The sequence below is a fragment of the Furipterus horrens genome, unplaced genomic scaffold, assembly GCF_987537825.1.
Source record: "Furipterus horrens unplaced genomic scaffold, mFurHor1.1.pri manual_scaffold_13, whole genome shotgun sequence".
Taxonomy (NCBI): domain Eukaryota; kingdom Metazoa; phylum Chordata; class Mammalia; order Chiroptera; family Furipteridae; genus Furipterus; species Furipterus horrens.
In genome coordinates this window covers 19,258,180-19,270,226 of record NW_028327183.1, presented here as the reverse complement: position 1 = coordinate 19,270,226, position 12,047 = coordinate 19,258,180, and the positions used below count along the sequence as shown (strand labels likewise).

The 12,047-nt window shown below is 38.0% G+C and overlaps 1 protein-coding gene and 1 non-coding gene across 2 annotated transcripts in view; both read left to right on the top strand.

Moving 5' to 3' along the window:
• The window catches only part of SF3B3 (splicing factor 3b subunit 3), a 49,000-nt gene that overhangs the window by 11,212 nt on the left and 25,741 nt on the right, over nucleotides 1–12,047 (top strand). The window contains exons 6-10 of the mRNA XM_090261355.1: nucleotides 2,625–2,737; nucleotides 4,621–4,758; nucleotides 4,902–5,005; nucleotides 7,586–7,751; nucleotides 9,816–9,911. Of these exons, the coding sequence (XP_090117481.1) occupies nucleotides 2,625–2,737; nucleotides 4,621–4,758; nucleotides 4,902–5,005; nucleotides 7,586–7,751; nucleotides 9,816–9,911 (617 nt within the window). The remainder of the gene's footprint in view (nucleotides 1–2,624; nucleotides 2,738–4,620; nucleotides 4,759–4,901; nucleotides 5,006–7,585; nucleotides 7,752–9,815; nucleotides 9,912–12,047) is intronic.
• LOC149994191 (small nucleolar RNA SNORD111) lies at nucleotides 4,314–4,404 on the top strand. The gene has a single exon (XR_016507960.1). It is a non-coding gene; the product is annotated as a small nucleolar RNA SNORD111 (small nucleolar RNA).

The following is a 12,047-nucleotide window of genomic DNA, read 5'->3' as shown; positions in this document are numbered from 1 at the left end:
CTCATCACTGTGATTCCCTGTAGGTTTTTCTTTTATTTTACTTAGTGTAGCCTTAATTTCTTCCTTTATGCTTTTGCTGTACTCAGGGAGTTCTCTGAGCACCTTTATCACCAGTGTTTTGAACTTTGCATCTGATAAGTTGGTTGTCTCCGTTTTGTTAGTTCTTTTTCTGGGGTTTTGTTCTGTTCTTTCATTTGGGCCACTTTTCTTTGTCTCCTCAATCTGGCAGCCTCCCTGTGTTTGTTTCTGTATATTAGAGTTCCTTTGACTCCCTGTCTTAGCACACCTGCTAAGTTGAATGGGGCAGAGCCTTAGGTATTTGCCATGGCACGGCAACCCACTTCACTGTTCTGTGGCTCTGTATGTGGGGGAGGGGTCAGAGAAGGGACAGTGCTGCTGCCTGGCTGCTGGAGGCTTGCTTGGGACTCGCCCTGTTTCCAGTCACTTCACCACCTTCCTGTGTGCAACTGTTGCCTTGGTGGTGGTTTCCAGAGCGGGTGGCTTTGGGTATGTTCTAGGATTGTGCAGGCCCTTTAGATGCATTGTCTCCCTTTATGCAAGATTGAAACTCTCCTGAGAGACTGGCAGTTTCTTCTGTTTCCCCAACCCCCACTGGTTTTTACAGCCAGAGGTTATGAGGCTTTGTTTTCCCGGCACTAGCACCCTGGGCAGCACGTTCTGACTTGGGGCTGGGATGGGATCGTTCACTCTCAAGGAGTCCCTCCTATTTTTTTATTCACCACAGGTGAATGTGGGACCACCCCTTCCTCTGGTGCTGCTGCACTGGGTCCTGCCTGCCCCTCCTACCCATCTGGATGAGTATGGTTTCTTTAAATCCTTGGTTGTTGGACTTCCATACAATTAGGTTTTCTGGCAGTTCTGGGTGTTTTTATTTAGATATTAGTTGTGATCCTTACGGTTGTGCAAGGAGGCAAAGCGTTTCTACCTATGCCTCCATCTTGACCAGAAGTCTTGAAAATCAGTATCAGTTTAGTTCATTAAATTAAGACCATAAAGGAGGACAACTATATTTGTGGTCATTAAATTTTGGCAGACTTGGGGAAGACAGTAATTTGGTCCTTTCTGTTCTGAGCCATTTGTACTTAGATTGATGTCTAACATGAAATATGTCTCTTGACAAATGATTTTGGAGAAGAATAATATGATAGCATTTGTCTTTGAGCATCAAATCTTAGGAAGAGACTATATTATGCAGAAGAACCTTGGAAAATAGATAACACATTTCATTACTTGCCATTACATTACCATACCTTTAATTTGTGAGGAAGTCTTTATTCTTTCAACAAATATTTCTTGACTCTACAATCAGTATGTGCAAAGTTGGTCTATTGGCTCCTGGGACTGCAATTGTGAAAAATTAAATGCATTGTCTCCCTTTATGCAAGATTGAAACTAGTGGTTACTATGTAAAAGTAACAAAATTGTCAAGTATGCCAAATGCTGTAACAGTGCAGAGGAGGGGTCTCTAACCCAGGAAAAGAAGGGAATTTGTTGGAGAAACTTTGGAGAAGTGTTCTGTAAACTGAGACCTGAGGACTAGTTCATAATAAGCTAGGTACAGTGGGGAGTGGAGGAGGATTTTCTGTTTTGGACAAAGGGAATAGCATATGAAAGGCCTAAATGCAAGAAAGAACATAATTCAAAGCACTGAAAGCTCATTGTGCTTGGGTCATTATGCTAAAGACAGGGGTAGAGATAGTAGTGTAGTGGTAGCTACTGAAGGATTCTAAGCAGGGGAATAATAACCTGAAGGTTACAGGCATACCTCAGAGATAGTGCTGGTTGAGTCCCAGACCACCGCAGTAAAGCAAATATGCAATAAAGGGAATCACATAAATGCATTTTTTAGTGCATACAAAAGTTTATACTATAGTCTGTTAAGTGTACAATGTCATGTCTAAACAGTGTGCATTTCCTAATTAAAAATACTTTATTGCTCAAAAAAAACCAAAAACTCTTGCTACAAAATGAGCCTTAGGCAATTTGTAATCTTTTTGCTGGTGGAGGGTCTTGCTATGATGTTGATGAAAACTCAGTGTCTGCAGAGTTGAGTAAAATGAAGTATGCCTCTACTTGCTTAAATTTTGGCTAATGGAATGAGGGATATTAAGACTGGGAAGAAAGACTGTTTCACTAAACCGAGAGATTGGTTGCATGAGTGTTGCTAAGGTGGTAGAATAAATAGGTTTTGCAAGGGGAGAGAGTTGGTTTGGTCCTTTTTTTGGTGGTATTTTCTGAGGTACAGAATCCAGGAGGTAGATAGGTTTGGGGAGGAACTTGAATTTGTGAACATATTGTATTTTGAAGGTGCTAGTGGAATATCCATATAGTTGGATTGTAGCTCTGATGCTGAGAACTGAGTTCTGGAATTGGAGCTAAAAATTTAGATTTATTATCAGATATCTGGATAGGCTGAATCGCCCAAACTGGACTCCTTTTTTGTTTAACATAACTTTCAGGGAAAAGCAACACTTGGAATTTTTCTCAGCTTTAGGCATATTGTACCTTCTTCATCAGGTTGTGCTAAAGGAGAGAAAGAATTGAAAGTTAAATTGTAACTCATTGTATGTCAAATCATTGCTAAGTTTTATTTTCTTTGACAGTTCCAGGTGGGTCAGATGGTCCAAGTGGAGTGCTGATCTGCTCTGAAAACTATATCACTTACAAGAACTTTGGTGACCAACCGGACATTCGCTGTCCAATTCCCAGGAGACGAGTAAGGTCTTTGTTTGCCATTAGAGATATTTGCGTTTATGAAATGAACTTAAGTTTATCTTATCAAGTTTCAGTTTCTTTGTAAATGTTATCTTTAATAAAACTGGTACAATGTCAGCAAAACAAAATAAATTCACGAAGAAAGGGAATTAATTAAAAACACAATTTCTATTTCAGAGGAACCTATGGACATGAGCAATTTGAAATTCCTGAAAGTTTCTAATTTGAAGAAGCCAGCCATATTTGTTGGAGATAAATTGTCTTTCATTCTGTTTTTTTTACCCCCATTGCAACATACAGAAAAATTTAAAAGACCAGGACAGTGGATTTCAGAATGCCTTTCACTTCAGTTTACCAATTACTGATATTTTATTGCATTTCCCTTTTCTTAATGGCGCGTATGTGTGTGTGCATGCGCATATAAACTTTTTGAAGCTAAACCATTTGAAAACAAGTTGTAGGCATCATGACATTTAGAGAATTGTAAGATCTTAGCTCCTAAGAATGAGGGTTTTTTTTGTATATAACCAAACTACAAATATTATGTCCATAAAACTTACCAACTTACGTAATCAATTATTTTACATATATTGTAGTTTCTCATTGTTCCCAAAAGTTCCCTTATAATCTACCTTTAGTCTCCTTCAGTTTATAATATTTTCCTCTCAGTTTTTAAAAGGCTGGGCTAGCTCTCTTATAGTCTGTTCCATAATCTTTTCCTCATGATAATATCCAGGTTAATATTTTTGGTAGAACTGTTAATGTAGGTGGGGATATATATTTCCCACTAGGTCATGTTAGGGGGCACACAATGTTGGTTTATCTCATTGGTGATCCTAAACCAGTCATTTTGTTACATTGGGGTGTCTGCTCTTCATTGTAAAGGTACCTTTTTGTAATTGGCATGGAATCTGGGGGTGAACTTTAAAACTGTGTAAATAACCTTTTCTTCAAGATCTTTTCACCCAGTGGTTTCCCCCTTAATCAGTTACTACTCTGATGTTTGGAAATTGTGTTTTATTGCTTTTAATTTTAACAGTTTACTGTGGAAATTATTAAGCATGTATAAAAGTAGAATAAATTAACTTCTGTGTACCCAGCTTCAGTAGTTAACACATAGCTAGCTAATCTTGTTTCATCTACGCTTCCTCAATCTCTCCTCTCAGCCTCAAATTGGGTCTCTTTTTAGTATTAATTTATAGGTCCTGGAGTTAAGCTTTTTCAGGAGTTACTTTTCTCTGGTACATAGTATCTGAGTAAGATTCCATTTGTTTTAGAAAACCTGAGGAGAAATTTAGCAAATTTAATTCTTCTTGGTAGTTTAGTTGGTTGCCCAGACATTTATTGAACATGTAGCTTCCAGGCATTGTATTTGGCTTTGGCGCTACAAAGAGCATAAAACATGTTTTGTCCTTGAAGAGCTCATTCAAAGAGAGAAATACAAATGTTGCAAACAAAAAAATCCAAAAATCATATTCATGGGAATGCCTTTTAGTAATCAAGGAAGTTGATGCAGAACAGGGCTGATGATGGATGGTTTGGATGGTAGTGTTGGGGATATGGAAGAGTTTTAGCCACAGCCTGAAATGATTATGTTTTAAAGTTTGTGTCTCTTTTCCAACATTTTTTTCTGGAGGTAGTTTTTGCCTTACTAACCTGATTAGGCTATAGAGTAGAATTATGGCTGGGTTCTTTTGGTACCCAGGCTCTGTTACATTTATAGCAGACAAGAATTCTTAGGGGTTTTTTTCCATTGCTAGCAGGCTGCTCTAGGTCAAAGCTTGTTAGGCCTTGGGTAGCTTGTATAATCCCCGTTGGTTAGGTGCTGAATCCCAGTGTACGTACTCATTTCTAAGATATTGGTTGTATATTTGACTTTTCTAGAATGACCTGGATGACCCTGAAAGAGGAATGATTTTTGTCTGCTCTGCCACCCATAAGACCAAATCGATGTTCTTCTTCTTGGCCCAAACTGAGCAGGGCGATATCTTCAAGATCACTTTGGAGACAGATGAAGATATGGTAAGCAGACCATGGTTAGAGGAGGGTAAAGACTAAGTGCAGTATTTTATTTGCTACTCTGCTTATGCTGTCTTAAAATACTTCCATGGTCTAGCTTTGCTTCAGGCCGACACTAGACTTTTTCTTTTCTTTTCATATTCCAGGTTACTGAGATCCGGCTCAAGTATTTTGATACTGTGCCTGTTGCTGCTGCCATGTGTGTGCTTAAAACAGGCTTCCTTTTTGTAGCATCAGAATTTGGAAACCAGTGAGTCATCCTTTTATTACCTTGGTTCACCCTGATTACTGTAACAATTGCAGGAGGCAGATGTGGTTTTAAGATCAGGGAGCTTTTCACAAGAATGTTTCAGCTCTGGCCTGGTTGTTCATTTGGTCGGAGTTTTGTCCTGTACATACACCAGAAAGGTTGCGGGTTTGAGTCCTGGTCAGGGCACATACCTAGGTTGTGGGTTTGTTCGATCCCCGGTTGGAGCGGATACAGGAGGCAACCGATGGATGTTTCCACCTCCCCTTTTCTCTCTCTCTAAAATCAATAAACATATCCTTGTGTGAGAATTAAAAAAAAAAATGTTTAGTTGCTTCAAAACAAAAGTTTTGCCCTCCTTTCCCTTTACATTCTTTCTCTTGATTGTTTTCCTCTACTTAGGTGGCTTTAATCTATACCTGTGGGTGGCAGCATAAGTTTAGAAGTGATCCCCTGAGCTTTTGGCTGGATATTTTATTGAATAAATATTTACTGAACTACTTAGTATTAAACACATGTTCCGCAAGCATGTTGCTTGTACAAATCTAAAGAGAAGAAAAAAGAAAGCCAATGTGAGGGTGTGTTATTGAGGTACCTGCTGTGGGCAGTGGGAACTCACTTCCAGGAGGACCTGTTGAGCATGAAGCAATCAGAATGCCTCTCAGAATTGCCTGTCTAAAGGTTGACAGCACCAATTCCTCTTTCCTTGGTTGAAAGTTACCCCTGAGGGCATGAACTCTGTGTGTCAGGCAGTCTCCCAAGGGGTCTAAATAGGGTAGAAAGGAAGACTACTGTGTACAGATGAGGTGCTATCAGAGTGAGATGGGTTTGATTTTGTGAGAAGGTATTCATTGTGCTGCAGCTGAAATTTGGAAGGTGTGAGAGTGGCTATTCGGGCATTAGAAACATACGCTGTGGAGTTAGCTCATTTAATCTGCACAGTGACCTATTTATCAGTCAATCACTAATTTAGCATTTGCTAAGTTCCAAACACCGTTTTAAGCACTTTACAAATATTAATGATAGCATTCTCAATGAGGCAGTACCATTATACATACATCCCATTTATAGTTTAAGAGAACTGGATTACAGAAAATTTAGGAAACTTGATCTAACTCAAACTCAGAGTCTCTGCTTTTTAAGCACAACTGTAGTCTCAAAAATTGTTTTACTGAGATTCAGCCAAAGCAATCTTTTCTGTGATCTTGAGGATAGCCCATATTCTTCAGTTACTAGATACAGAAGTATATTTGGCAAGTGGTCTTTATCATCTGCACATAGGCATCTTGCCTGAATAAGGAGTTCATATTAATTTTTTATGTGTGTCTTGTCTTCTCAGTGCTTTTTGTAAATTGTTCTAGGATAATAACTTTGCTTTTGCGTAGTTTAGCATAGACTGTGATGTGTTTACCAAAAGTTTAAATGCTGAGGATTGTTGAGTATCTTGTGTACTTCAGACACTGGTTTAGCCTTTCTGCTCTTAAGAAGCTGTACAGTAGTCCCTTACTATAACGTGGTTCACTTATCGTGGCCTCACTGTATCGCAGAATTTTTAAAAATATTTTTTAATTATCACGGATTTTTCGCTATATCATGATATTTTGCGGTACTGTATATATATGTTGTTAAAGTTATGTAGGTTTAAGAGTGTAGAATAAATGTAAGGTTTCTACTTCACAGGGGTGTCTGGAACGTAATACCTGCGATAAGTGAGGGAATGTATTGGATATTGTTCAAAGTGCTCTGTACTAAAGGGCTGCTATATTACTTAAAGAATAAATGTGATCAGTAGTTTGATGTTTTACTTTAATTGAGCTGCTTCCCTAAAGCTCATTGTACACGCAGTTTATGATGGCATATTGTTATAGATTATTCTCAGATTGCTTTCCCCTTTTTGTGGTTTGTCTTTGAGTCAGTTCACTAATAAGCATTATTAGCCAGACAGATTTTGTTGCTTATGGTCTTTGGATACATTTATATTTGGGGAATAATATGGTAATATCTGCATACTTCTGCAAGGTCACCACCAGTTCTTGTTTTTTGATAGATTTGGCCTGGTTTTTTATTAAAATAGGAAATGGTTATAGATTTTCTTTGAATTTCCTTTATCCATATTTCATCGTTATTTGATGAACATGGTACTTATTAGGTGCCATGCACTGTTGTAACTACTCAGAATTCTGTAGGAAGATACTACTTCATTTTTGTAAAGAAGACAAGTAAGGCACAGAGAGATGAAGTAGTAAGACTAAGGTTATGTGGCTGTTGTTAAGGGGCAGAGCTGGGATTCAAACCCAAGCACTCTAGTGGAAACCCAGTGTTTACAACCACTGTGATGCTGAGGTTCTTTCATTGTACCAGTTTGAATTCAGTAGTCTTAACCTTTTCATCCTTTTTCTATTTAAAGAGAGAGAGAGAACACTTGGGTAAGAAGAGAATTCAAACTATAGATGCTGTCTCAGAAATGCATGTTATAATTTGGATTAGATATTTATAAAGTACTTTTATGAACATCAATGTTGATGTCAAATGTTATCTTCAGACAAAATATTTTTAACTAAAGTCTTGTTTGCTTCTCTCTAGTTATTTATATCAAATCGCACATCTTGGAGATGATGATGAAGAACCTGAATTTTCATCTGCCATGCCTCTGGAAGAAGGAGACACATTCTTCTTTCAGCCAAGACCACTCAAAAACCTTGTGCTGGTTGATGAGTTGGACAGCCTCTCTCCCATTTTGTTTTGCCAGGTGTGGGTCTTTTCAGTTACCTCCACATTGAGCGGTGTCAGCTGATTGTTTTTGAATCTGAATAAATTTAAAGTTTTAACTTCAGTTAAATTAAGGTCTAGTCCAAGGTTTGTCAGGATGTCTGGAATCACCCAAGTTGTAAAGATGAAGCAGCTTAAGGTAGAAGTTGGGGAACCAAAAATCGTTATATGAATTCTTGGACTTTTTATTTGTCTGTTTCATTATAAAACACATGTTCATTGTAAAAATTCAAACCATACAAAAGGTTAAAAGTCTTATCCCCAATCTTTTCAATCCCTACTCCACTGAGGCTGCTGCTATTGACAACTTGTGATTGCTTCCAGGCATTGTCTCTGCATCTATAAGCATACACAAACATATAACAAATGTGTGTGTTATACTTTTCTTTTTAATGTAAACGGACTTATATTTCATAGTATTCTGAAAATGACCTTTTTAACAGTCTATGAAAACCTGTATTTATCTCATTTTTAACATTCATTTCCTCCTTAAAAATACTCCGGATGCACTAGGGTCAGTCAGTAACAGGAACTTTTTAATCCCGTCCTCAAGAAGGAGCCTGAGGTGGCCCTGAATGGGGATTGCATCCCCTACTACCGATGTTCGATCGAGTAGGAATGTTACCATGCCTCTGTGGCCTGAGTTGCTGGATTTGAGTGACAATTAGGGATCCCTTACGCTATCTAGTTGGTCATACTTCTAGTGGGAGAGCGGTTTGCTCACTGGGTGCTGGGGAAATAAAGCAGCATTCCGACACTCTTCCTGGTAAAATGATCATTCTGAAATTAACTTCTTTTGTTGTTTATTTCTGAGAAAGGGTCAGTCCTTGGGGCAATAGAAAACAAGTACTTTCTAATTTGATTTTTTTTTTTTGCCTTTCATTGGAATTTGAGGAACTGATGGTATAAATTATAAGATGGGGCCTTTAAAATAGGTGAGCAAAAAAAAAAAAATTTTTTTTTTTTTCTTTAGCATACCAGCAGGGTTTATAGGTGATCCATTCTCATGGAAGAGAACGGGCAGAGCTAAGGCTGGGGAGAAAGAGAAGAGCTATGGTGACCAGAGCCAGAGCAAGAGCTGGGGTGGCCTGAGGCTGGACAGCCAGAGAAAGTCCTTTGTTCTGAGGATTTACATAGTTGGCGGGGTGGGGGATGGTAAAGAAGTTACATATTGATTGACAGGTACGGGCCAGTTTTCCAGGTTAGGGGTATAGAAGGGCTTCTTCCTTTAGGCACTATGGGCCCTTTCTGGCCCATAGGGACATGTATCCCTCCTCCTCCCTCTTGGTTTGCTACCTTTTCTACCTAACAACATTCCCCCCTCAAGCATTTCGAACTCAGTGTGAAGGCTGTGTATACCTACGTTCAACTCACAGGCTCATCCGTGTTAAAGTAGGGTGCAGTGCCGTATAGACAGTCAAGTTTTCATTTAACTGTCCAGTTTGAGAAACTACAACACATAAGACTGACCTTTTTTCACATGTTGATCAATAAATAATTATTCTGGAAACCAGAAGTTAGATGTCTAGGACGCCAGTAACAGAACATGGCTACCCAGCTGATGGTGACCCATTAGTTGGTCAGCTACATCATAGATGCATCTGTAGACAGGGCATCTGTGCACATGATGCAGTGTAATAGTAGACTTTAATAAGTACAGTTTTAAAGTAGAGAAGTAATTGGAGGTATTTATAAACTTTTATGTTATATAAACTAATGTGCTTTACTGGTGAGAAAGTCGTAGAAGATTATAGTTTGTATTTTATTTGGAAGAAAATGCTAAATTATAGTTGGAGGTTATGTAACACTTCTATCACTAAAAAAATTCTTTGCTAACTTAACTGGTACAGCTTTTTGTTGGTTGATAAAACCCACCTTCCAACTGGTTTGCTTTTGGGGACATTTAGGCTTTTTCTTTCATACTCCCAAGGCCAGTAGCCAATGTATATAAGCTTTATAAACTAAAGTGTGATTTGCTCCTTGAGAGTAATCAGGGATCATTATGAAAACTTAGCACAAGTAGACTTTTTTTCTTCTTCTGCAGATAGCTGATCTTGCAAATGAAGACACTCCACAGCTGTATGTAGCCTGTGGTAGGGGACCCCGATCATCTTTGAGAGTCTTAAGGCATGGACTTGAGGTAAGATTGGAATTTCTAGATCATCTGCAGGGTTTGGAGAGAGGCATTAATAAAACAGCCTATGGTGAGATCTAAGATAAATTTAATGTTTTAATGAAAGAAAAATGTTTTCTTCCTCCCCTATTTTCATAAAGTTTAGAGTTTAAATGTTGTATTCCTTAACATGTTAACACAACAGGCATATTTTTAAAAAACTGGCAAACGGGGCCCTGGCTGGTGTGGCTCAGTGAAAGGTCGTCGGTTTGATTCCCTTTCAGGGCACATGCCTCAGTTGTGGGCCAGGTCCCCAGTTGGGGGCGTGTGAGAGGCAACTGATATGTGTTTCTCTTGTACATGTTTCTCTTTCCTGCCTTTCTCCTCTAAAAACAAATAAAAAAATTTTTTTTTAATGGCAAATGGGGATAAAAGGGGAAAAACATCTCTACTAGTTCTAGGCTCATTAGCCTTAACATGGAAATTGGTTTTCAGACTCTTAACATTTTTAATAGACTACTGTGTATTCTGTGTGTGTATTTTTGTATCTTATAAATTTATTCCTTATTACTGTGTGTGCTCTTAAGTCATATCATACTTAATTTTTCTGCTTTTTTCCACCAAAATGCATGGATCAGAATTTAATGAACCCTTTATTGTTGGACATTTCAAAATTATCTTCTCAAATCATGTCTTATCCTCTTGATGCTAGTGTTGACCTTTTAGCAAACGTTTTATTTTTTGAAGTTTTATTTTTCAAAATTAAACCTTGGAAGCTGCTTAACAAAGCATATGTACATATGTGGATGTGTTTATTTTATTTATTTTTTTGACTTATTTATTGTTTTTCTATTATAGTTGTCCCACTTTTTCCCCCATTGCTCCCCCATAACCAATTTTCTTTTTTATTTTGCATGTTTCATAAATTTAAAAATTCAAATGTTGAAACAGCAGCATTAGGTGCATTCACTGACTAGAGCAAGGTTATGGCATAGTAAAGTTTTTTAGATTGTGCACCACTTTAAGGGGTCTGGAGAAAGCCATGTCCACAAGCTACATAAAGGGAGCAGTAATATCAACACATGGGGAAGAGCCAGCAGGACTCTCAAGGTCTCCAGAGAGTCAGGCCTCAGTGGTCCCCACCCAGGAAATCCCTTTGCCCTGGCTATACAGGGTGCCCATTCTGGGCATTTCCATGAACTGCTTTTGGAGAAAGCAATGAAATAAATTTTGCCTATACAATATGCTTACAGAGCTTGGGGTTGGCAAACTATTGGCTTCATTGCCTTTTTTTGTAGATTTTTATTGGAACACAGCCAAGGTGACCCTGGTTTTGAATTCTTGCTCAGGTATACCTCTTAATAGCTGTTACCTAAACTTTTGTTTCCTGTTCTGTAAAAAATGGACTAATGGCACCTGCCTTAAATAATTGAAGTGTGACTTACCTAAGATAATGCATAAAGTACTTAGCTCAAGGTCTGGCATGTAATTGTTCAGTAAATGTTAGCTATTAATATTGCTATTCCGGGAATTTGACAGATTTTTGACTGTCAAAACATTCATTAATCTACCAGATTTTTAATGATCCAAACCCAGTTTAAACCAATAGTTCTTGATTAATTACTATTCATTGGATGGATTTCTGATGAAAGTTAGCATTGCTCCAAAAGTGCATATATACATTTACAGAAACTTTTGTGTACAGTGTAAGAAATAAATACCCAGTTAAGAATTGTTTTTTAAGTTCCTTGACCCTACCACTTTTTTCCAGATCCACAAAAACAAAGATTTTTTGTTTGTTTTGTTTTTGTTTTTTAAGATTTTATTTATTTTGAGAGAGAGGGGAAGGGAGGGAGACAAAGTGAGAGAAACCTTAATCAGTTGCCTCTCACATGCCCCCAGCTAGGGACCTGGCCCACAACTCAGGCATGTGCCCTGATTGAGAATTGAACCAGTGACCTTTTGGTTTGCAGGCAGGTGCTCAATCCACTGAGCCACACCAGCCAGGGCAAAAAAAATTATTTTCTTATGCTTTGCATTTGAAACTAATACAAAATAATACTGAATATAAGCTACAATTGAAAAATAAAAATTTTAAAAATCCTTGTTATATTGTTGAACATTCCTTTGTTTCCTTTTTTTTATTTTTTTTGAAGTATTTTA